Source organism: Cottoperca gobio, chromosome 9 (assembly GCF_900634415.1).
Source record: "Cottoperca gobio chromosome 9, fCotGob3.1, whole genome shotgun sequence".
NCBI classification, from domain to species: domain Eukaryota; kingdom Metazoa; phylum Chordata; class Actinopteri; order Perciformes; family Bovichtidae; genus Cottoperca; species Cottoperca gobio.
The window spans coordinates 1,454,831-1,480,185 of record NC_041363.1 but is presented as its reverse complement, the minus strand read 5'-3'; the positions used below and the strand labels follow the sequence as shown (position 1 = coordinate 1,480,185).

Sequence of the window (25,355 nt, the reverse complement as noted above, 5' to 3'; positions counted from 1 at the left end):
AATCGTAGATAAGTAGTTAATCTTCAGGGACGTCTTCCACTTTAAACGCTCTGATTGTTGACCAGCTGCTCCTGACGGGTAGCGTGGCGTTGTGTGAGTGTTACTGCAGCTTCACCCTGCTGTCAGCCCGTTCTGACGGGGAACTGAAGCTGTTCTCTTTTCAAAGCCACCAGACTCCATTGACAAAACCAGTAATTTTACCTCTCCGAGCACGTGGGTTCTGAGAGGAAGCGGTCGACGATGGATGGATGGATGGAGAACACGTGGGTTAGGGTTAGTCAGTTTGTGTTACTGTATGAATTTGTTGAACCCAAACAAACAGTTTAAAACACCAAAGTCACACAATAACTAACCCTAACCAGCCACGTGTTCTGAGAGGTAAAATGACTGGTTTTGTCAATGGAGTCTGGTGGCTTCAGAGAACATAGCTAACGGTTGTAACTCCAACACTCAGCAGTAACGTGAGGAAGTGAAGATGACTGATGTACACGGCAGAATAATGAATCTGTCCCTCGGCCTGGATTCATACAGGATGCTATTGATTTGACCTTTTTAATAAGTTAATGTTGTCTCCATGTTAATTTAAGATCACAGCCCCTAGACATTGCGTCTCACCTGTTATCTACCTGTAAGTATGTTTGGGGTATTTAAAGTTCTGCTACGAGCCGGTGGTGTCGGCGCTGCACGGTTGTTTCTTTGGGATGGATTTGTTGAGGGACAGACTCGGTACGATTCGTCTCGTTGCTCCTCCTTTGTGTGCAGACCAAGACGTGTACAATAACCTGTAAATACTGCAGCTCGTGATTCACAACACTAAAGTCTAGAAGTAGCATTGCAGACATCTCACATTTGTAGCTATCGTAGATTTCCAGACGTTTGTGACGCACATCTGCAGCAGGAAGTGTTTGAGTGTGTTGAGTGTTGTGCGCTGCTCAGGCAGTTCTTATCCATTGTCTGCCCCTCTCCTCTACAGTGGCAGGGAGCCTGTCCAGGAGGTCTGGTGAGATCCGGCTCCCCTGTCCCTCCACCCTTTTAACCTGCCATCGCTGCACCTGCCTCCTCCTAACCCCCCCTCCCTCCCTGCTCCTCCTCCCCCCCCTGCTCCCCCCCCCCCCCCACCTTCATTCTGTTGTAGTTTTCAGAGAAATCTGTCTTCATGTTCTGAGATGTAGTGACTTGAGTGTGCGTCCTGCTGCCATTCTGCGTTTTCAATTGGCTGCGCGTTGAGCACGTTGTTGTCAGTGGGGGGGGGGGGCTGATTGTTACTTCACCCCAAAAATTCTATTAGGGCTGCATGCTATTTATCTTCTCAGTAACGACGTTGAGACAAAAAGTTGTCAACGATTAAATTAATCTTCTACATAAAATTCTGATTCTTACATTTAATATTTAATTTCTTTGACTAAATATCTGAATATATTTATAACATAAACACAATAAATATATATATATATATATTTATATATATATATATATTTATATATATATATATATATAATATTATATATATAGATTATATATATATATATATATATATATATATATAATATATATTATATATATATTATATATATATCTATATATATATATATATATATATATATATATATATATATATATATATATATATATATATATATATATATATATATATATAATAACAACGAGAGAAATCAAGAACACGTATAAATGAACAATTAAAACAAATCATTAGAGACTCATCCAGTTTCATAGTTTACTCTGCTGCACGTCTGCGGGGGGGGGGGCTTAGTTTTTATAGATCCAGCTTCTTCATTTTGCTCTTAAAGCAGAACGATCTCCGGATGTCAGATTGGGGGGGTTGGGTTTGAATGAGAAGTGGACGGGTTTAGATTTATCAATCGTCCAGTGGTAGCAGCGCAGACGTGTTAGTCCCGCCCGCTGACCCTGATTGGCTGGCTTCACGGCTCCATCTCGAGTGGCAGGTTCAAAGACGTCTTTTTAAATGTTCTAAATTTAGGGTGAAATATATCGTAAGAATAAATCCAAGACTGAGCTCTAATGCAAAACTTTAAATCAAGAGGACTTCCTCAACTTCAACACTCCACCTGCCATCAGCACCCCGCCCCCCCCCATCCCCCCGACACACACCCTGGCAGCATGCTGCCCCACACCAGCCGTCTGCATCTCACCTCCCAGCAGCACAGCATGGTACTGGAGACGCCACTCAGTCCACCTGGGGGGTGAGAGGCTGGAGAGGGAATTAGAGTTTTGTTTTGTATTTCTGCTCAGGGTGAGTACGGGCAGGTAGACGAGGCGGCTGTGTGTGTACGTGTGAGCATGGCCTTACATCTTAATCTGAGCATGGGGATGTGACGCCTCCTGTGTGACCTGTGACGGGAACATGTATATGTAATGATCACGTTAGCAGCATTAGTGTTAGCGCTCTGCTAACCCGGCGTGCAGCGCAGCAGAGGACACGGGAGGAGTTTGTTAAGAAGCTCTTCACCAGGTGTGTGATCGGAATCAGACAGCTGGACAAACATGTTCACATCTGTTCTTTAACTCATCCAGCAGGAGGGAATCTTTCATGAACAACACTGTCGTCATGTAAACACTAAACATTATTCCTGCTGAACCTGCACAAACACTTTTTACACAAAGACTTTGAGCGTTTGGATAACATGCAGATAAGCATCGCCTGCACAGCTGCAGATAACATGGTGCCAGTTAACGGCAGAGCAGGGGGGGGAGCAGGTTGTAGCAGCGAGTTCATCCCTGCAGCTCTATTCAAAATCTACTTTTCAAATCAAATGCACAACAGTCAGATTGACCTGAGTCTCCCGTGTACAGAGCCCGCTGTGTGCGGGAGACGGTGGAAGCTGCAGGAGAGGTTCTGAGTCCAGCAGTGACCCGTGTGTGTCTCCCTGCAGGAACTGTGGTAACGTGTTCTGCGCCAGCTGCTGCGACCAGAAGATCCCCGTGCCAAGCCAGCAGCTGTTCGAGCCGACCCGCGTCTGTAAGACCTGCTACGGCAGCCTGAAGCTCAGCCCGGCCCCCCTGGATCTGGAGCTGGAGCTAGAGAAACCCATCACGGCCAGCTCCACCTGAGCCTCAGAGGAGCGGGACGGGGCGAGCCGCCGACACCACACGGGCGCACCGCTGCACAGAATGTCCCATGTACTTTATGTGTGTGTGCTGCAGGTGTGGAGTTTAACGTGTATATACAGAGGAGCCGGATCACCTGACGCTGAGTGTGCACAGGTGTGTGTGTGTGTGTGTGCGTGTGTGTGTGTGTGTGTGCGTGCGCGGCAGCGACGGGGCTGCACCCCCCAGGCCGGAGGAGTGAGAATGGACGTCCTGGTGCCTTGGAGCAGGCAGAGAAGCTCGTCTCACTGTGTGTGAAGTGTTCTGCTCCCTGCGGAGCGTCTGATCCGGAGAAGACGAGGCGCGATAACGACTGTTGTTCCTTTGTCCCACAAAGAATTGCGATATTATTTCCATGTTATTCCACTAACACAGGGTTAGTGTGTTAGTGGAATAACACAGGGGGGGTCACACTCATGTTTATAATTCACACGTGTCACAGCGTACAGGGTCTACAGAGGTTTCACTGTATGATCAAAACAACTCAGTTTTACACTTTGCACAGTCGTCCCGCATGTTTGACACCCCCGCACTAATATAATGATAAAAGCATAATAATAATAATAATAATAATAATAATAATGCAGCTTCACTTTGATTCTTAAGAATATTCAGACCAAACTCTAAAATATCCTCATTGTAATGAAATGTGTGTGTTCTGCATCGTGTTGGTGACAAACTAAACAAACATCGTTATCGTGACGCTCAGACGTGAAGGGGGGGCTTAAAGGGTCAGTTCACACCGTTCCCTGGTATCTCACCAGTGGGGGTTAAATAAGGGCGTAAACTTATTTTCATTATGAGTCAATCTGCAAATCATTTTCTTCTGCAGAATGTAAGAAACTCGTTATTTGGCTTTAATAATGTCTCCGTGTGAACAGAGAGAGAATAGTGTGTGTGTGTGTGTGTGTGTGTGTGTGTGTGTGTGTGTGTGTGTGTGTGTGTGTGTGTGTGTGTGTGTGTGTGTGTGTGTGTGTGTGTGTGTGTGTGTGTGTGTGTGTGTGTGTGCAGCTAAATACAAAACTGAAAAAAAAGAGAAGTTTAGAGTTTGTTGAGATTGAGCCCAGAAGATGTTTAGGACTTTTATTTTGGTGAGACTTTCTGTGTTATAATCTGCTTATAGCTCCACGTAGTCATAGTTACAAGCACTTATAAAGCTTCATAACTCACTGACATTATATACAAACATGTTTTACAACTTCAGTCGTTATAATGCAGCAACACATGAAGTTTTATTAGTTATAAATTCATTCGTCACTTTAATGTGATATAAAACATTAAACATGGAAACATTTAAAGACATCTTTGCATGAAAGAAATTACTTCTTACTGTTTGATGAATCGACTCATCGTTGAAGCTCCAGTGCTTTTATATAATAATATATATATATATATTATATAATATAATAATTCTATAACTATAATCACACGGAGCTGTAAGCAGAAAGTAATGTTTATAACGCGTCGCCATCTTTGATTCCTAAAGTTCTGCTCTTGTTTTGAAGTCTTCTCTGGACGCAGAACATCTTCACCAGCTGACCGACTGTTATGGAGTGTGTGCTGGGCGTGTAAACTGTGTGTGTGTGTGTGTGTGTGTGTGTGATGTCTCCTGTCAGCCGCACACTCACAACACCCCCCTCTTTATATATTTACCCAGCAGGCACTGGGAGCTGAACGTCTCTCACTTCTCAGTCTTTCCGTGGAACTCACAAGTGAAGTTTGACACGTTTCACATCCAAATGATGTCATGTGATTATTGTGACCTCACTTGTGATCTCCGCTCTGATTGGCTGGCGCGCGCCGGCAGCAGAAAGGGCTCTTGGCGTTTTCAAAAGTCTGTAACTCCCACGTGAGAAATGTTCCACTCTGCCTCACACACATTCAACGACCTCCTCGCACACACACTTTGTTTTGTAAAATAAAGATAATATATTCAGATACATATATAGCATTTAACATGTATAGAATCCTTCATTAGTCACCGATTGTTTTTTATTTCTTTTCTTAAGTTGTTAATTTCAGAAAGAAAAGTATATTTTCACGTGTTGAAGATGTTTTTATCAGAGGGTCGCGTGCTGATGCTGCAGCGCTTTCCCTTCCATTTAATTTATTAATGTTGAATTGCTGTTTAAAATCCAGACAGCTGAAACGCCACGAGATAATCCGTGTTGATGGTTCTGCTCGGTGGCTACGGGGACGCTCGCCATTTCTGTTTGTACCAGCTGCTCCTGGGAGGACCGATCCATTTCCCGATTATGAGGGGAAGGGTTGAGTTTCATCTGTGACCTCTGATCAGAATAAAAAGAAACGAGCGTCTGTAGCCGACGAGACGTCTATGCACTGAGACTGGTGGTCCAAAGTAAATCCCCTCACACACACATTACTCCATGAAACCCATCTACAAACACTACCTCTACTTTGTACACACACTTCATGCACACACACATTCACACCGAGCTCGTCGGAGCTCATCATCGAGAAAGGCCTTTGTTTGTTGTTGTTGTTTCCCACATTAGTCAGCTGGAGATTTAAAGGTACAGCACACATCGCAGACTTCTTATTTTAATGATCTTATTGTTGAGACTGCCAATCTTTAATCTGTTCTTCCTCGTCAGAGGAAAATGCATAAATGTGTGTGACTCGGTTCTCACGGCCCTCCTGCTGAGCGTTGTGTTGCTCGTCATAAATGATTCATGTGCAGCACATTTTAGTTTTCATTTCAAAAATCATAAAATCTAAAGCGATATTCTTCATCTGAAGAGTTTTATTTGTTATATAAGTTAATATAATAAACACTTGTTTAATCCTCTCATAACTCCTGAAGATCCTTTATTCCAAGGCTTCTCACTGACCCGTGTGAACTTTAATCTCTGAATGAAACAAAGGTCATCAGATAAAAGGTGTAAATGAGACGCTGTCCCTTTAAGAGCCTGAGCTTCTGTTTCACCACGAGCTAGTCTTCAACCCCCCAATGTGAATCGTCTTAAACGAACAGGAGTAAGACTTAAAGTAGACACTGCCGCAGGGTGCGTCAACACAACGCTCAAAGTGCTTTTCAGCAAGCGAGCACCGTGTGTGGGAGGGTCGGGGTAACGTGGTAAACGGGTCATCGGTTACCACGTTTGATCCCTCGCTGTGCTGATTTCTTTCTTTGTCTGCATTGGTTGTTTCTCTTCACGCACGCTGACGTGCTCGTCACTGCAACGGCCCAGTAATCACTTGATGCGAGTGTGTACGTGTGAATGCTTCGAGTGTGTGTGTGTGTGTGTGTGTGTGTCTCTTTAGTGGAGACTGGTGCCAAGCAGTTTTATTACGGGTCTCTCACAAAGGGATCACTCGTGCTTTTGTTTGATTTTCCTCCTTATTTGTAGTTGTCCCCCCCCCTGTTTGATAAGCACTTTGAGCCTCCTCATGTCAGTCGGAGGAGTGTGTAGCTGTACATAGCGACTTCCTGTAACAAGTGCTCCTTGTTCAGTCTGAATATTTTGTTTTTGTCGGCTTTACTTTTAAAGAGCATTACATTGTTGTAGAATTAAAGGAAAATAAACTAGATGAACCTACTGTGTTGATATCTACACACACACACACACACACACACACACACACACACACACACACACACACACACACACACACACAAAGAAGGAAACACTTCACCATGTTTAATGTACTGGTACACACTCTAACATCAACGTTTACTTATTGAATGCAAATTCAAGTGACAGAAAAGAAGAAGCAGAATCCAGGTCAAAGTGCGGCTGTAAGTTAGTCATGCTCACTGACGTGACGGAGGGAGGCGGTCCTACCGGCGCTAAGGAAACGACACTAGACTTCATATCACTGCACAGAAACGGGACGTCTGCAGCACAAGCAGCAGCTGACAGCGAGCTGCGGCGGCGGCGGCATCAGAGCTGCACGCTTCGGGATCTTAGGTTTGCTAAAAAGAACAACACGAGGAACACTTGGAGCGAAACATTGCTTAATATTTTACAAAGTATGGCCGGCGACTGTCAATAAAGCAATTATATATCAAAAGCTATGGAGTCACGAGGACCGTGTGATCCACGTGGTCGTGACCTCTGTTCCAATCTCAGACTCCCTCATCATGATTTAAGCGAGAAACCCCCCCGTACTAAAGATTCTGATGCAGTGTTGATAGAACAGCTTCATTAATCTCCCTGCAACATCTTTACAAACTCATTTTAAAAAAAATAGACCTGGCTTCACCGCCGACTTCCCTTTATAAAACTCACACAGCGATATGTACAACTTTGAACACATGAAGATTCTCTTCTTCTGCAGATCAGTGCAGCGTCCCTGTCACCAAGTCTACTGTGTCGCTCCCCCCGTCAGAGCACGCGGCAGAGAAGAGGATTGTCACAGGAGACGTGTGTGTGTGTGTGTGTGTGTGTGTGTGTGTGTTTGCACTCAGAGTTGATTTCCCAAAGAGGGGTTTCCCAAAGTTTCTCTTCAACCTCGTCAGGAGCAGCGCGGAGCTTGATTCACACCGATGACTGATCCCAAACCTGCAAGACAACGACAGGGTCACATGACGTCACCATGTGATGACATCACGTGATGACGTCGTCACATGGTGACGTCATTTTAAAATGAAATATGATATGCATAATAAAGTCTTGGTGTAAATGTAATGCAAGCTTCGTGTTGTGCGCGTGGGTGACGAGACATTATTATATGTTGTACTTGTGAACAGCTGATCGTGGACACAGGAAGAGAAGAAGCGTCGGCACCTTGTTGACGGGGGCGAGCTGAGTCCGGACCGACCCGGCGTGAAGCCGGCCGCTGTCTCCGAACCTCCCGGGCGATCTCTCCCTGCGGCCGTCGAGCACCCTGCCCGGCGACTTCTCGCGGTCCAGCGGTCGGGCGGGAGACTTGTCCCGTCTGAACTCGGTGCGGCCCTCCCGGTAACGATGGGGCGTGCTGGGCTCCCGATGCAAACCGTCATGGCTGCCGGGGCCCGAGGTCAAACGCTTGGAGATGTGCTCCGTGTAGGTGGGCGGGCCGCGCTTACTGGGACTGCTGTGGGAACATCAACAGTCTCATTTCAATGACCCTGAACAGTCGGTGGTTCCCAACCTGAGGGTCTGGACCCCACTAGGGTCCACCAGAGGCGTTACAGGAGGACAACAGGATGTCTGAAACTAAATGAAAGATTTATTCTCTGAAGTTTGGATTAATATTTAGAGATTTAGAGCTTTAAGAGCTTTAAGAGCCGCATCAGGGAGAAGATTATTAAAATAAATACATAAAACAGACAGAACTGTATTAAAATAACAGAAAACTCATCGAATCCAAATCAATGCCACAAACTTCTGTTGCTCATCATCAGCTGTTCTGTAAAGCAAAGACCCGTGACTCGATGTTCAGAGGAGATCCTATAAATAGAAAACTATAACTCAGCAAACATTGATGTTATTTTGTATTTGTGAACATTTAGTTTCACTTATTCTCTTTATAATAACAAGTCTTCGTTCTGTTTGTCTCAACGAGTGTCCTGATAAACGACCAGCAGGTGGCGCTGTTGCACAACACAACGCTCTTCTCTATCAGGGCGTTTGACATTTAACAATAAATGTTTTGACATGTTTTTTAAAGTGTTTTGTTGACGCTCAAGAGTTTTTACTCCTCCTACACAGCATCATTTACATTCTGTATTGTGTCTCTGCTGTTGTTGTTGTTGAAACTAATGTGGTTCATGAAGTGTGTGTGAGCGTCGAGCGGCTGCAGGAAGCCCATCAGTTCACATCATTGCAAAGCTCCTGAGATATTAAACTCATTGTTCCAACGGCCCATCTCAGGACAGATATTATAATATATATAATATAATTATATATATAATAATATAATATGCCTGTTCCTACACCAACATGAGATTAAAGTGAGCTGACCCTCTGCTGGAGCCGGTCCTCTGCAGATCTCCGGACTCTCGGATCAGGCTTCCCTTGCAGCAGATGACGCGCAGCTTGTTCTGGTAGGAGGAGGCCAGATAAATGGCCCCGGAGGAGATGGCCGGGCCCAGGTAGCGAGGGTTGGGGATGTCCAGGTGAGCCAGCACGGCAGGCCTGGAGGTACAGACAGTGACATGGGGAATATTAGCCGACAGCCTAAATGTAAGTTCTTTGCATTTGGCTGAAGGTAGCGGCGCGTCTCACCCCAGAGAAGCGTGTCCCTGAACCTCGATGACGTCCAGGGAGTTGAAGTAGGTGACGAACAGGTAGGGCTCTCTGTAGGCTGCAGCACAGAAGCAGTGTCAGCATGTGATGCTGCTTGTTGTAGAAGCATTACAAAGCAGTGGGAGTTACAAAGTGTATTTACCGAAGGACAGAGGCAGGCGGCTCCACTTAATGTCCTCAGTGCGGCTTCTCCGTCCGTACGTGTCCACAAACACTCCAAACTCTGCCACATGAGTACAACTTACTAAACACAGCTGTGAGCCTAAAGGAACACTTCCCCCACAAAATGACTCTCACTAACTCGCCTGCGTCACCTTGAAGGAAAGAAGTCGACTGGATAGATTTGTTATTGTGCTGTGAGTTCTTATATAGTCATGGAGACTTCTCTCCTTGTTAATGTTCCCTTCACGTGGAAGCTTCCACAGAGGGAGTTATTGATGCATCATCTGTGGGGGAAGGGTTCCTTTAAAGACGGATGATCAGTCTTGTGATCACAAACGATTACACAACACACGAGGTTCCCTCCTTTACAATTACAAAGTTATGACTTAAGAGTTTAATGAACAGTAATGTTGGTACTGGAGGTTGTTGCCCCACAGTGATGTCTGTCATCTGCTTTCCACTACTGTGTGGAGTTATTCAAACGCACCGTGAAAACACAGCAGGTACTCCTCCTTCTGCATGCTGCTGGCCACCTGCATGATGGCGATGGGGAAACTGTGGGACGAGGCTGCGAACACCGCGGAGGCCAGAGACACGTCGTTCTTATCCAGGAACTCTGCAGCGGACGAATCCAGTCAAACACTATTTGAACTTCTGCATCATAAAATACAGTCATAGCAAAACCAACTGATCTGCACACCAGTCACTATCTATATATATATATAGATATATATATATCTATATATATATATATATATATCTATATATATATATATATATATAGATATATATATATCTATATATATATATCTATATATATATATATATATATAGATATATATATATATATATATAGATATATATATATAGATATATATATATCTATATATATATATATATATATATATATATATATATATATATATATATACATACAACATCTGTCATGGTCCTGCAGGAAATAACAGCATGCATGGTCAGAAAAAAACAAACAAATCATTTATTTAAATGTATTAAATCCTACTTCCTGTCTTGGCATTTTTAATACTTTTGAAAGTTATTTTAATATTAATTAATAATTTTTAGATGAGTGAATTGAATTATTTCTCCTCACCCTCGAGCACAAACTGCTTCATCTCGATCTCGTAGAACTTGTTGGTGCCGATGATGATGCTGTAGCTGGTCAGGTGCACGCAGCTGCAGGGCTCCAGAGTCTCGATCTCCTGCAACACGTGAGACACTTCATGCTCAAAGGAACCTTCAGGGTGGGAAACTTTGTACTTGTTATTCTTTATTTATTAAACGCAAACAAAATGATCTCTGCAAACATAAACTGTTTGAATCTTCACACACAAGGGTTAGAAAAATCATAGTCACATAAAATGTATTTAAACATCATATAGTCATAAATAAGTATATTTATAAATTCATTAAAAAGTCAAAGTGTGCCATAAAAACGAATAAAAAAACTAATAGTATAGTTCGTCATAACGTACTCCAAAAGCCCTTAAATGAACTTTTTTATAGAAAGGATGAAGAACGAAGGAGACGAAGAAGGAGAAGGAGAAGAAGAAGGAGAAGAAGGAAAGAAGAAGAAGAAGAGAAGAAGAAGGAGAAGGAGAAGAAGAGGAGAAAAGGAGAAGAAGAAGAAGAAGAGAAGGAGAAGAAGGAGACAGAGAAGAAGAAGCTAAGAAGACGAGACAAGAAGAAGAAGAGAAATAAGAGAACTATATCCCTCAGCAGGTCGACTTCTCTCCGTCCTCCTGTAGCACGACCATGCCGATCCTACTCCCTTCGCTCTCCTCCTGCTCATCCTCTTCTCCTCCTCCTCCTCTTCTCCTCCTCCTTTCCTCCTCCTCCTCCTCCTCCTCCTCCTTCTCCTCCTTCTTCTCCTCCTCCTCTCCTCCTCCTCCTTCTCCTCCTTCTCTCCTCCTCCTTCTCCTCCGCACTCATTCTTCTCCTTCTCCATCCCTTCTCCTTTCTCTCCTCCTGCCTCCTCCTCCTCCTCCTCACTTCTCCTCCTCCTCCTTCTCCTCCTCCTTCTCTCTCTTCTCCTTCTCCTTCTCCTTCTCCTTGCTCCTCCTCCTCCTTCTCCTTCTCCTTCTCCTCCTTCTCCTCTCCTCCTTCTCCTCTCTCCTTCTCCTCCTCTCCTCTTCTCCTCCTCCTTCTCCTTCTCCTCCTTCTCCTCCTCCTTCTCCTCCTTCTCCTTCTCCTCCGTCTTCTCCTTCTCCTCCTTCTCCTCCTCCTTCTCCTCCTTCTCCTCCTCCTCCTTCTTCTCCTTCTCCGTCTCCTTCTCCTCCTCCGTCTTCTCCTCCTTCTTCTCCTTCTCCTTCTTCGCCTCCTCCTTCTCCTTCTCCTCCTTCTCCTCCTCCTTCTCCTCCTCCTCCTTCTTCTCCTTCTCCTTCTCCTTCTCCTCCTCCTTCTTCTCCTCCTTCTCTCGAAGGAGAAGGAGAAGAAAAGGAGGAGAAGAAGGAGAAGAGAAGAAGAGTATCCTTGCAGCTCCCACCCTCTGGAATGAATATGGATGGAGATGAAAATGTACGGTTAACAAAGGGATCTGAAGCGTCTCTCACCTTACGAATGCAGTATTTGTTGAGATTGTCGTTGTAGCGCAGAATGGTGATCTTGTTCGGCATAGCAGCACAGATACACGGCCCGTTGTCTATCTGTAAAGAGAACGTCAGAAAGAGTCTCAACAAAGATCTCTTTAAAGTCAGGAAGCTTCGTCTCAACAGAAGACGAGACCTACTCTCCCGGCAGCGAACAGATGGCAGCCCTTCACCGTCTCGAAGATGTAGGGAGCCAGTTCAGACTGGCTGGGCAGGTGGGACTGAGCCAGAGACTGCTTCACCCTCTTAATCTCCACCAGACACAACGCCCGCTCCTCCCCTGCAGACACACACACACACACACACACACACACAATAATATCATATTTGGAGTCAGCGTTTCTTTTAGGTGTGAACGTGTACAGGGGGAATATCAACGATGATAAACTTCACGTACAACGATACCATATTTGCTGATTTCACAAAGTCGGCCGCGATACGATTTCATTTCCTGCGATCGATATGAGACGATAGTATTCACGATTAACTCTCAGAGAGCTACTCCAATAGGATTTTATGATTTCTTTTTACTTTCCCCGACATTTAAATAAGAAACTAAATAATTTAAAGAAATAGTTCTTCTCTGAGTTTTGAATTTAAAAAGAAAGCGCATCTTAAAGACGATGATCTGTATCGATGTTTTCATTTTGCAGACGCCTGGACCCTTACACCACTAACGCTCTCATTTCATTTATGGTGAAAGCTTCCTGTGTTCTTGTAAATAATTAAAGCTTATATCAAATACATCCTGTGTGTAAGGCTGTAAAGTGGTTATCAAACGTACTGTTTGTTTGAAGCGTGCACAATGGGAACCTACGTCTGCTCAAAATAAAAGGAGTAAAAGGGCGGAGCTGGACTTCTCACCAACAATCATCAGCAGCCTCTCCTGATCTTTGATGATGTGGATCTGAAAGACTGATCCCAGGCCGGGGATGTGAGTCAGAGAGTTCTTGATCACATTCAGGGCGTACAGACCCTCTTCAGAGCCCACCAGCACGATCTGCAGCACAGCAAGAGCAACGTTTCAAACAGGAGCAACATGCAGGAAACCTGGGCAGTGAGCGTCTGCTCTGTGCTCCACCATCATTCTCCTCGTGAACTTTACTGCTTTCTAAATCATCCACATGAAGAAAGTCTCAAACACACAGAGGAGTGTTAGGACCAGGCAGGAAGGAACAACGTGAGAGGACTTGTTATTTTACATTTCAGGAATAAAGTCGAACCTTTAGTGAATCCATTCTCAACATTTAAGACTTTATTCTTGACATTTAAGACTTTATTCTCAACATTGAAGACTTTATTCTCAACATTTAAGACTTTATTCTCAACATTTAAGACTTTATTCTCAACATTTAATACTTTATTCTCAACATTGAAGACTTTATTCTCAACATTTAAGACTTTATTCTCAACATTTAATACTTTATTCTCAACATTGAAGACTTTATTCTCAACATTTAAGACTTTATTCTCAACATTTAATACTTTATTCTCAACATTTAAGACTTTATTATCAACATTGAAGACTTTATTATCAACATTGAAGACTTTATTCTCAACATTTAAGACTTTATTCTCAACATTTAATACTTTATTCTCAACATTTAAGACTTTATTCTCAACATTTAAGACTTTATTCTCAACATTTAAGACTTTATTCTCAACATTTAATACTTTATTCTCAACATTTAAGACTTTATTATCAACATTGAAGACTTTATTCTCAACATTTAAGACTTTATTCTCAACATTTAAGACTTTATTCTCAACATTGAAGACTTTATTCTCAACATTTAAGACTTTATTCTCAACATTTAATACTTTATTCTCGACATTGAAGACTTTATTCTCAACATTTAAGACTTTATTCTCGACATTTAAGACTTTATTCTCGACATTGAAGACTTTATTCTCAACATTTAAGACTTTATTCTCAACATTTAAGACTTTATTCTCAACATTTAATACTTTATTCTCAACATTTAAGACTTTATTATTAACATTGAAGACTTTATTATCAACATTTAAGACTTTATTATCAACATTGAAGACTTTATTCTCGACATTTAAGACTTTATTCTCGACATTTAAGACTTTATTCTCAACATTTAAGACTTTATTCTCGACATTTAAGACTTTATTCTCAACATTGAAGACTTTATTCTCAACATTGAAGACTTTATTCTCAACATTTAAGACTTTATTCTCAACATTTAATACTTTATTCTCAACATTTAAGACTTTATTATCAACATTTAAGACTTTATTCTCAACATTTAAGACTTTATTCTCGACATTTAAGACTTTATTCTCAACATTTAATACTTTATTCTCAACATTTAAGACTTTATTATTAACATTGAAGACTTTATTATCAACATTTAAGACTTTATTATCAACATTTAAGACTTTATTCTCGACATTTAAGACTTTATTCTCGACATTTAAGACTTTATTCTCAACATTTAAGACTTTATTCTCGACATTTAAGACTTTATTCTCAACATTGAAGACTTTATTCTCAACATTGAAGACTTTATTCTCAACATTTAAGACTTTATTCTCAACATTTAATACTTTATTCTCAACATTTAAGACTTTATTATCAACATTTAAGACTTTATTCTCAACATTTAAGACTTTATTATCAACATTGAAGACTTTATTCTCGACATTTAAGACTTTATTCTCAACATTTAAGACTTTATTCTCGACATTTAAGACTTTATTCTCAACATTGAAGACTTTATTCTCGACATTTAAGACTTTATTATCAACATTGAAGACTTTATTCTCAACATTGAAGACTTTATTCTCAACATTTAAGACTTTATTCTCAACATTTAATACTTTATTCTCAACATTTAAGACTTTATTATCAACATTGAAGACTTTATTCTCGACATTTAAGACTTTATTCTCAACATTTAAGACTTTATTCTCGACATTTAAGACTTTATTCTCAACATTTAAGACTTTATTCTCAACATTTAAGACTTTATTCTCAACATTTAAGACTTTATTCTCAACATTTAATACTTTATTCTCAACATTTAAGACTTTATTATTAACATTGAAGACTTTATTATCAACATTTAAGACTTTATTCTCAACATTGAAGACTTTATTCTCAACATTTAATACTTTATTCTCAACATTTAATACTTTATTCTCAACATTTAAGACTTTATTATCAACATTTAAGACTTTATTCTCAACATTTAAGACTTTATTATCAACATTGAAGACTTTATTCTCGACATTTAAGACTTTATTCTCAACATTTAAGACTTTATTCTCGACATTTAAGACTTTATTCTCAACATTGAAGACTTTATTCTCGACATTTAAGACTTTATTATCAACATTGAAGACTTTATTCTCAACATTGAAGACTTTATTCTCAACATTTAAGACTTTATTCTCAACATTTAATACTTTATTCTCAACATTTAAGACTTTATTATCAACATTGAAGACTTTATTCTCGACATTTAAGACTTTATTCTCAACATTTAAGACTTTATTCTCGACATTTAAGACTTTATTCTCAACATTTAAGACTTTATTCTCAACATTTAAGACTTTATTCTCAACATTTAAGACTTTATTCTCAACATTTAATACTTTATTCTCAACATTTAAGACTTTATTATTAACATTGAAGACTTTATTATCAACATTTAAGACTTTATTATCAACATTGAAGACTTTATTCTCGACATTTAAGACTTTATTCTCGACATTTAAGACTTTATTCTCAACATTTAAGACTTTATTCTCGACATTTAAGACTTTATTCTCAACATTGAAGACTTTATTCTCAACATTGAAGACTTTATTCTCAACATTTAAGACTTTATTCTCAACATTTAATACTTTATTCTCAACATTTAAGACTTTATTATCAACATTTAAGACTTTATTCTCAACATTTAAGACTTTATTATCAACATTGAAGACTTTATTCTCGACATTTAAGACTTTATTCTCAACATTTAAGACTTTATTCTCAACATTTAAGACTTTATTCTCAACATTGAAGACTTTATTCTCGACATTTAAGACTTTATTATCAACATTGAAGACTTTATTCTCAACATTGAAGACTTTATTCTCAACATTTAAGACTTTATTCTCGACATTTAAGACTTTATTCTCAACATTTAAGACTTTATTCTCAACATTTAAGACTTTATTCTCAACATTTAAGACTTTATTCTCAACATTTAATACTTTATTCTCAACATTTAAGACTTTATTATTAACATTGAAGACTTTATTATCAACATTTAAGACTTTATTATCAACATTGAAGACTTTATTCTCGACATTTAAGACTTTATTCTCGACATTTAAGACTTTATTCTCAACATTTAAGACTTTATTCTCGACATTTAAGACTTTATTCTCAACATTGAAGACTTTATTCTCAACATTGAAGACTTTATTCTCAACATTTAAGACTTTATTCTCAACATTTAATACTTTATTCTCAACATTTAAGACTTTATTATCAACATTTAAGACTTTATTCTCAACATTTAAGACTTTATTATCAACATTGAAGACTTTATTCTCGACATTTAAGACTTTATTCTCAACATTTAAGACTTTATTCTCAACATTTAAGACTTTATTCTCAACATTGAAGACTTTATTCTCGACATTTAAGACTTTATTATCAACATTGAAGACTTTATTCTCAACATTGAAGACTTTATTCTCAACATTTAAGACTTTATTCTCAACATTTAAGACTTTATTATCAACATTGAAGACTTTATTCTCGACATTTAAGACTTTATTCTCAACATTGAAGACTTTATTCTCGACATTTAAGACTTTATTCTCAACATTTAAGACTTATTCTCAACATTTAAGACTTTATTATCAACATTGAAGACTTTATTCTCGACATTTAAGACTTTATTCTCAACATTTAAGACTTTATTCTCGACATTTAAGACTTTATTCTCAACATTGAAGACTTTATTCTCAACATTTAAAATAAATAAATAAATCTTCTGTACAAATCATCAGATGAATGATTTAAAGCATGTGAGTGCACTCAGCGGTACCTGATCTGTGAGGGGGAGGGTGCAGTTAATGTCCAGTCTGTCGTCGCCCTCCAGCTTCAGGAGGGAGTTTCCGAGCAGCTTCTGTAAGAGCAGAGAGAGGTGAGAGGTCAGCAGGGTCACGACCTCACCACGACCTCAGGGGGGGAGGGGGGCTGCAGGAGTGTGTGCAGGTCAACAGTGTCAGAGGTGGGACCAAGTCACACGTCCAGTCACAAGTAGTCCCAGCTTCTCATCAACCTGTTTACATCTTCCTCCCTTAAACGTTATATATGACGCCCATGTCTGTAACGCATCGTATAATTATTGTCTTATAACATATATCAGTGTATCTCCCCCCCGTGTGCCAGAATCATCAGGATCGCCCTGAAAATAACTCTTAGTGTCTTTGAAAAGGAATTATTTTGGGTCTAATATACTTAATATATAATATAACAAGATATCACTCGACACTTTAGCAAACAGAAAACCTTTCATTCGTCTAAAGCTGGAATCCAAATCTACATATCTGCAGAAGTGATTGTAAAATATCTAATTAAGCATAATGTGTATAAAGCTGTGAACATGTAATAACAGGAAGCAGCTCCCTCCCTCTGGCTCACCTGAAGCTACCTGTTGATGAACACGTTCTGACGCTGATGTTGGGCCGGTGTAGGTAATAAACTTTACAAGATAAATAACAAAACTCTCAAATGATCTGTTATTAAATACTATAAATCACAAATATACAACAAACCCTGGTGGAGAGATGAAATGTATGATTGTATAATCTCAGATAAAAAATCATTCTTGTACATTTTGTGAGTTTTTATCTCGTAAATGTAAGAATTTAATCTCGGAAACTCGAGTTTTCGGCTGCGTAACTGATCTATTTTTTACCTGCAATGGCTCTAACACGCAGTCGTACGCTTGAGACTTTTGTCCCACAGATGAGTCAGAGTCACGTGACTTGAGTCCCAGTCTCTAAAGAGTGTGCAGGGGGGCAGCAGGGTAAAACACAGACGAGTACACCAGCAGGTCAGAAGCCGCCGTCTGATCGCTGCTGAAGGGGATCAACCCAAAGATGATCAAACATCTTGTGTACTGGGGTTATACAACAGGACACTCATTCTATTACAGGAGGGTGTGCACAGGACGGGACAGTGGAGCAGAGGACAGTGAGGAGTAATCACAGCAGGTGAGGTGAGAGCAACCAACACAATGACAGACACATGCACTACTGCGTGCCTCGTGAAGGTGTGTCTGAAGTCTTTGTCTTTGTAACGTTTACCTGGACCAGAGGAGACAGAACCATTTGTCTTTTGGACACAGCAGCCTGTGTGTGCAATGAAACCCGATGGAATGGGCAGAATAGAGCAAATCAACAAAACGCGCCCATATACGGGCATACAATGTGGCGTGATGACAAAGCAACACAACGCAGAGACAGAGAGGGAAGAAGAGGAGAGAAGAAGGGGACAATTAACACACATATAAGTGAGCTGGGGCTGATCCATTACAACTGTGAACCTCCCAAAGCACGACACACACATTCACACACAGCTCCCTACCCTGACCCCCCCCCCCCCCTCCTTTTTTATTTCTATTTTTAATCATTATTTAGATTTTTTGCTTTTCAAATATGCAAAAGTTTGCTTCCTCTCCTCCCCCGTATGGCATCATGGAGGATCTTCCCTTAATGCACCTCGAGGAGACGAGGAGTGAGGAGACGAGGAGTGAGGAGACGAGGAGGCTTCCAGAGGAGCTGAGAGCGAGGACACACGGGGCATCAAGTAGCGTGAGTATCAATGCTGCACCACCTCGTGTTGCCAAAGAGGACGCAGTGGGCTCGGTCTCACGGACTTACATTAGATTTTGCTAACATTAGATGTTTACACAGCTGACTAACGCCGGCGTCTGCGTTGCCAGATCTCTCGAGCTGTTGAGACAGAAACGAGGGTTTCTCACGTCTTTCTCTGGGAGACGTGAGAAAGACGAGCGAGGAGACAGCTAGCTTTATGAAAACTGTTTTACATTGTTGAATTATCAGGAGGCAACATTGTGATATTAATTGTATAAGTTGCTGAAACTGAGATAAAAATTAATAAATAAAAATGTCTTAAAATGAATTCTTGAAGAATACAACCCCCCCCCACAGATACACAGCGAGTCCACGACCACAGACTAAACACTCATCTGTGACTCGGGTCATAACGGTTTATGATTTGTGTCAGACATCGAGGAAACAGTCGCACCTCGCCTGTCGCAGAGATACTCACTGCGTCGGCCTCGGCCTTCTCCCGGGAGGCTCGGCCCGCGGCCACCACGGACTCCATGACGGCCACCCAGCGCTGCTTGTCTGGGAAACTGGGAGCCATGAAGTAAATGGACTGTCCGGGCCAGCAGGGGGGGTGACAACGGGACTCCAGCTTCAGGACGTAGGGAACCTCTGACACACGGGAAACATCGTGTTCAGAAACTAAACATAGATGCTCCTTCTGCTCAAACTTTTACGTTTCTGCATTCAATCAAGTAAATCGTTTATTCTTACGCTGTAACCTTTATGTTTGTCGTATTGTGTTATCGTCTCTTTAATGTGTCTTTTTTATAATGTGTTTCTTTTGCACCTTGTCTGGAAAGATGTTTTATGCAAAGCGATGTTTATTGTCTTGTTGCAGAAATGTGCAACATAAATAAACTTGTTTTAGTGGTTTCAGCGTCTTTTTACTGGGACTCTCAGGGACCCTCTGGAGACGAGGAGAACTCCTCTGAATTACATTTGTAAAGACGTAAAGAATACTGAAGACACACACGCAAGGGAATAGGACAAACAGGGTTCCCACACCTTTGTAAACATTACAGTCGAGGAGTTTTTAAAGACTTTCCAGGTATTCAAGGACCCAACACTGCATCGTTTGAGACACGGATCAGGTTGATTAGCGTTGAGGCATGTGGCGCGTGAAACAATGACAACCTGTCTGTTTACTAAAGTTATGTAAAAGATCAACAAACTTCAATTTCTATTCTTTCAATGACTCATGTCTATTTAAATATATATCTCAAACTTTCAAGGATTTCAAAGACCCGTGTGAACCCTGGATTAGACAGATTTCTAAGCATGTAAACATTCTGAAGGTGAGTCTAACGTGCAGAGAACAGCACGCTGTGTGTTTACCTGACTTGGAGGTGTTGGGCAGCTCAGACGCCCCCACGGCTCCATGAACAACAACCTCTCCGTCTGTCAAACACAAGTCAAACTCCTCCAGCGGCTTCACGTCTGAACACAGAGAGACAAAGAGGAGCATGCTTGTGAGGCAGGACTTATCGGGGGGGGGGGGGGAATCTGAAATGTTGTTCTGTTACGCAGGTTATAAAATATAAAGCGACCTTCTCTGGGCTCGATCTCGTAGATGGACACTTTAGTCCCATCCAGGATCATATATTTTCTCTCCCAGCCCTGGCCTCGCTTCCCATTCCTGCAAACACACAAGGCAGCGGCATTACTGCAAAGCATAGAGGGTGATGATTCAACCGTATACAAATGCCTTAGTTTAAACTGGTTAGAGTCCCAGACAGAAAGCTAAGAGTGCCTGCGAGGGTTTGTGTTGTAACATCGTGATCAGGGGGGAGATTACACAGAAACACATTTAAATAAAGGTGTGAACAGATACAGATACACAACACAAAGTGTGTCATCAGGGCATGAGTCAGAGGAAGAGGATACGTCTCAGACATTCAATAAAACAAACACTTTATTTGTCCCCCGGGGGCAATTTGTAAAAGCGTCTGCTGTCCTGTGAGGTGCTGACAGACACACTGCTACACTTCCTGATATTACTGGGATGACTGCTTGTGTTTTGGGATTACAGTTTATTTTTATGGTTATTGTGGTGGTTATCTTGCTCACGGCAGGATCACCTGAGAAAACAAGCCAGTTGATGTAAAATGTAGGAATGGGACTTCAGAGGAAGCTTTGTTTTGGCGTGTGATATGTTGACACTGTAGGACCCTCTGTGCACGGTCTGCACCCCAATACTTAAACTGATTGTGACGGAGATAAAGAAGGGACCTCTTCACCGACACTTTTAATCTTCAGCATAATCAACCAGTTACTGAAGTCTCAAAACAGATTGAAAAAAAGAAAAAGAGTCCGATGCAAAACAGTTTTCCTCTTCAAAAATAGAACAAAACCCGAGTCTGCCTCGAGAACAGCTGAAGAAATGTCGTCTGATGCTTTTATTACAACAAGTGTCCATCCTGAAGCTTTAAACCTGCTGCTATACTCTAGTTGCATGTTCGCAGACTCTGCCTTACCACTAGATATGTATATAAGATTACACGCTGAATACACAGATTATATATGTATACAAGATTACACGCTAAATACACAGATTATATATGTATACAAGATTACATGCTGAATACACAGATTATATATGTATACAAGATTACACACTGAATACACAGATTATATATGTATACAAGATTACACGCTAAATACACAGATTATATATGTATATAAAATTACAGGTTGAATACACAGATTATATATGTATATAAAATTACACGCTGAATACACAGATTATGTATATAAAATTACACGCTGAATACAGATTATATATGTATATAAAATGACATACTGAATACACAGATTATATATATATAAGATTACATGCTGAATACACAGATTATATATGTATATAAAATGACATGCTGAATACACAGATTATATATGTATATAAAATTACATACTGAATACACAGATTATATATATATAAGATTACATGCTGAATACACAGATTATATATGTATATAAAATGACATGCTGAATACACAGATTATATATGTATATAAAATTACACGCTGAATACACAGATTATATATATATAAGATTACATGCTGAATACACAGATTATATATGTATATAAAATGACATGCTGAATACACAGATTATATATGTATATAAAATTACATACTGAATACACAGATTATATATGTATATAAAATTACATACTGAATACACAGATTATATATGTATATAATATTACATGCTGAATACACAGATTATATATGTATATAAAATGTCATGTTGAATACACAGATTATATATGTATATAAAATTACACACTGAATACAGATTATATAAATATATAAATTTACATGTTGAATACACAGATTATATATGTATATAAGATTACACGCTGAATACAGATTATATAAATATATAAATTTACACGCTGAATACACAGATTATATAAGTATATAATATTACATGCTGAATACACAGATTATATATGTATATACAATTTCATGTTGAATACACAGATTATATATGTATATAAGATTACACGCTGAATACAGATTATATAAGTATATAAAATGACACGCTGAATACACAGATTATATATGTATATAATATTACATGCTGAATACACAGATTATATATGTATATAAATGTACATGCTGAATACACAGATTATATAAGTATATAAAATGACACGCTGAATACACATATTATATGTGTATACAAGATTACACGCTGAATACACAGATTATTTAAAATGACATGCTGAATACACAGATTATTTAAAATGACACGCTGAATAAACAGATTATATATGTATATAAAATGACACGCTGAATACACAGATTATATATGTATATTAGATTACACAGATTATATGTGTATATAAAATGACATGCTGAATACAGATTATATGTGTTTAAGATTACATGCTGAATACACAGATTATATATGTATATAAAATTACACGCTGAACACACAGATTATATGTGAATAATATTACATGCTGAATACACAGATTATATATGTTTAAGATTACATGCTGAATACACAGATTATATATGTTTAAGATTACATGCTGAATACAGATTATATATGTTTAATATTACATGCTGAATACACAGATTATATATGTGTTTAAAATTACATGCTGAATACACAGATTATATATGTTTAATATTACATGCTGAATACACAGATTATATATGTGTTTAAAATTACACGCTGAATACACAGATTATATGTGTATAAGATTACATGCTAAAGATATACAGTATCTGTATCATTATATAATGTAGAGTAATTGGCACAGAGAGAGAATATGTCCACAGCTCACCTGGGCTGCTTCATCCAGCCCTCCAGGTGCATGTGTCCGCTGGCCTCTTTGAGCTGTTGGCCCGGGGAGCTGCCTTTGTCCCGACACAGACCCTCCGACAGGTGCAGGGAGCAGTCGCTGGACATGCCACACGTGGCTGGGAGGCAGGGGGAGCATTTTGGGTGGCACAAAGCGTGACATTCTGAGGGGGAAAGAAGATTGTTACAGAGAGTGATGCTAAACACTCTTCTGGCTGCTTTGTGCACCACCAGTACCGTGTGTGTTAGTTACAGAGGGGCGGGGTAAGAATCCTATTCATGTAAGACGCTGGTTTTTACCTTCCACAATCCAAAAATAGATTTTTAAATAACTAGATATTTCTACTGATGGACAATAATCCTACAAACTAAATCACATAAAATACCAGTTTCACATGCAATTTGTTTTTGAAATTGAAAGTATATCAGAATTAAAAAGGCAGATACCCTAAACCAGGGGTGGGGAACCTCCAGCCCGCAAGACTATTTGATCCGGCCCTAAAACATAAAATCATAAACACACGCAAAAAAATCAACTAGAAAAAAAAAGGAATAAATCTAGACCTCAATAGAATAAAACGGGCGAGGTCAGGGTCCTTGAACACAACACGAGCGGAACGTGTCATCACGTGGTCACGTCATGTCAATAAACTTAAATATTAAAAGAGACCGACGTCAGTGAACGCAGCGTGGCGAGTGTAAAACAGAGAAAGCTGGATGTGGAATGTCGCACTTTCCAGGAGAAATGGACGAATGATGATTTCTTTGAGGAAGTAAAAGGCCAGTGAGTCGAGTTTGTGCGGAGATAATCTCGAGCGTCATTACTGCACGAGACATGCCGAACTGCACGAGCTGACAGGACGAGTGTTTGGATAAAGTTAACGCTCTTCGGTGGAGTTTGGCCCAACAAGCAGCTCTCTGCAGAGCGGAACATACAAACATGGACAGATAGAGAGGTAGACCCCCCCACCAAGAACACACTGTTGCACCACTGCTGTGCAGTTATCACTGCCATGTGCAATACTCACTTTATTTATATCACTTGGTACTTATATTATGTTTTATTCTATTTAATTATTGTGTTCTGCCTTTTTACTTCATGTTCTTCTGCTGTGACGAGATAAACGTCCCCGCTGTGGGACTAATTTATTATAAACTAGTTTATAATAAAACAGAGATACAGGATACAAAAGTTGCTTTTTTGCATTTAGCATGAAAGAAAAGTGATAATTATTATAGTATTTTATATATATATATATATATATATATATATATATATGGCCCTTGATAGGAAGAGGGTTCCCCCCCACCTGCTTTAAACCAACTCATTTTCACTGAGAATTGAGAAATCCTAAACCTTTGTGTAAGTTAAACTTGAATAAATGTTTCCTTTGGTCTTAGCGTTGCCTTTGTGTGTTTACATTCTTACAATCACCAGCGTGGAGCAGAACCTGAAAGCTCCTCTGTGTTCTGAATCCAGAATCATTGTGATGGAAACATTCACAGCTCAACATTTCAAAACCAACACATGAAACTTTTAAATGCAGTTATTTGAATTTGTAAATCAGGTTTTTTATGGATAAAACCGAGGCTGTGAACACAAAACGCTGTGAAAAGGTGAAGCGGAACAATGGGAACGAGTGGGAGGCAACTGCAGCAGCCGTCACCATGGTTACACACACATCATAACATTTATCATCTGTATTAAAACTTCCAGTTATTCAATAGAAGAATAAATAACAGGAAGGTTCAAATGTAAATGTTCCGTTTATTAAAGGAGTACTTTTGTGTATTAATTGATGTGAAAGCAGAATAATAATCTCAATGATAATCTGATTGATGCAGTCGACTTCACGAACACTTCAGATGTAAAACACTTGGGACTCTCAGCTGCACAAGAGTTTCAGGAAGTAAGAGTTGAGTGAAAGGTCCTGTTTGTGAGATAGTGACTACGTTTAATGAGTAAACAGATGTTTTCAGATACTTTCTCCGTCTTGTTTCTACAGCAGTCACCCAAACAAACTTTATTCTGTGTTTATAAAGGTGGATC

At 39.8% G+C, this 25,355-nt stretch overlaps 1 protein-coding gene and 1 long non-coding RNA gene across 13 annotated transcripts in view; one reads left to right on the top strand and one right to left on the bottom strand.

The window, feature by feature from the left end:
* Nucleotides 1–1,711: 1,711 nt before the first annotated feature.
* LOC115014082 (uncharacterized) lies at nt 1,712–8,744 on the top strand. Of its 2 annotated transcripts, XR_003832857.1 has the most exons (3): nt 1,712–3,243; nt 6,846–7,720; nt 7,841–8,744. It is a non-coding gene; the product is annotated as an uncharacterized LOC115014082 (long non-coding RNA). The 2 variants fall into 2 exon arrangements; XR_003832856.1 differs by lacking the exon at nt 1,712–3,243 and having other exon boundaries at nt 6,747–7,720.
* Nucleotides 7,511–25,355, bottom strand: part of citb (citron rho-interacting serine/threonine kinase b) — a 63,124-nt gene continuing 45,279 nt past the window's right edge. For 7 of the 11 annotated variants that reach the window (XM_029440667.1, XM_029440672.1, XM_029440666.1 and 4 more), the window contains 14 exons: nt 23,289–23,469; nt 20,536–20,624; nt 20,324–20,425; nt 19,428–19,597; nt 17,173–17,253; nt 12,956–13,091; nt 12,232–12,371; nt 12,056–12,148; nt 10,597–10,705; nt 9,970–10,098; nt 9,463–9,543; nt 9,300–9,378; nt 9,036–9,209; nt 7,803–8,166 (listed from right to left, as the gene is read on the bottom strand). In XM_029440667.1, the coding sequence (XP_029296527.1) occupies nt 7,818–8,166; nt 9,036–9,209; nt 9,300–9,378; nt 9,463–9,543; nt 9,970–10,098; nt 10,597–10,705; nt 12,056–12,148; nt 12,232–12,371; nt 12,956–13,091; nt 17,173–17,253; nt 19,428–19,597; nt 20,324–20,425; nt 20,536–20,624; nt 23,289–23,469 (1,913 nt within the window). In that variant the 3' untranslated portion in view covers nt 7,803–7,817. Of the gene's footprint in view, nt 7,653–7,802; nt 8,167–9,035; nt 9,210–9,299; nt 9,379–9,462; nt 9,544–9,969; nt 10,099–10,596; nt 10,706–12,055; nt 12,149–12,231; nt 12,372–12,955; nt 13,092–17,172; nt 17,254–19,427; nt 19,598–20,323; nt 20,426–20,535; nt 20,625–23,288; nt 23,470–25,355 lie in introns of those variants that run through there. The other 4 variants (XM_029440676.1, XM_029440673.1, XM_029440674.1 and 1 more) reach the window with 1 other exon arrangement.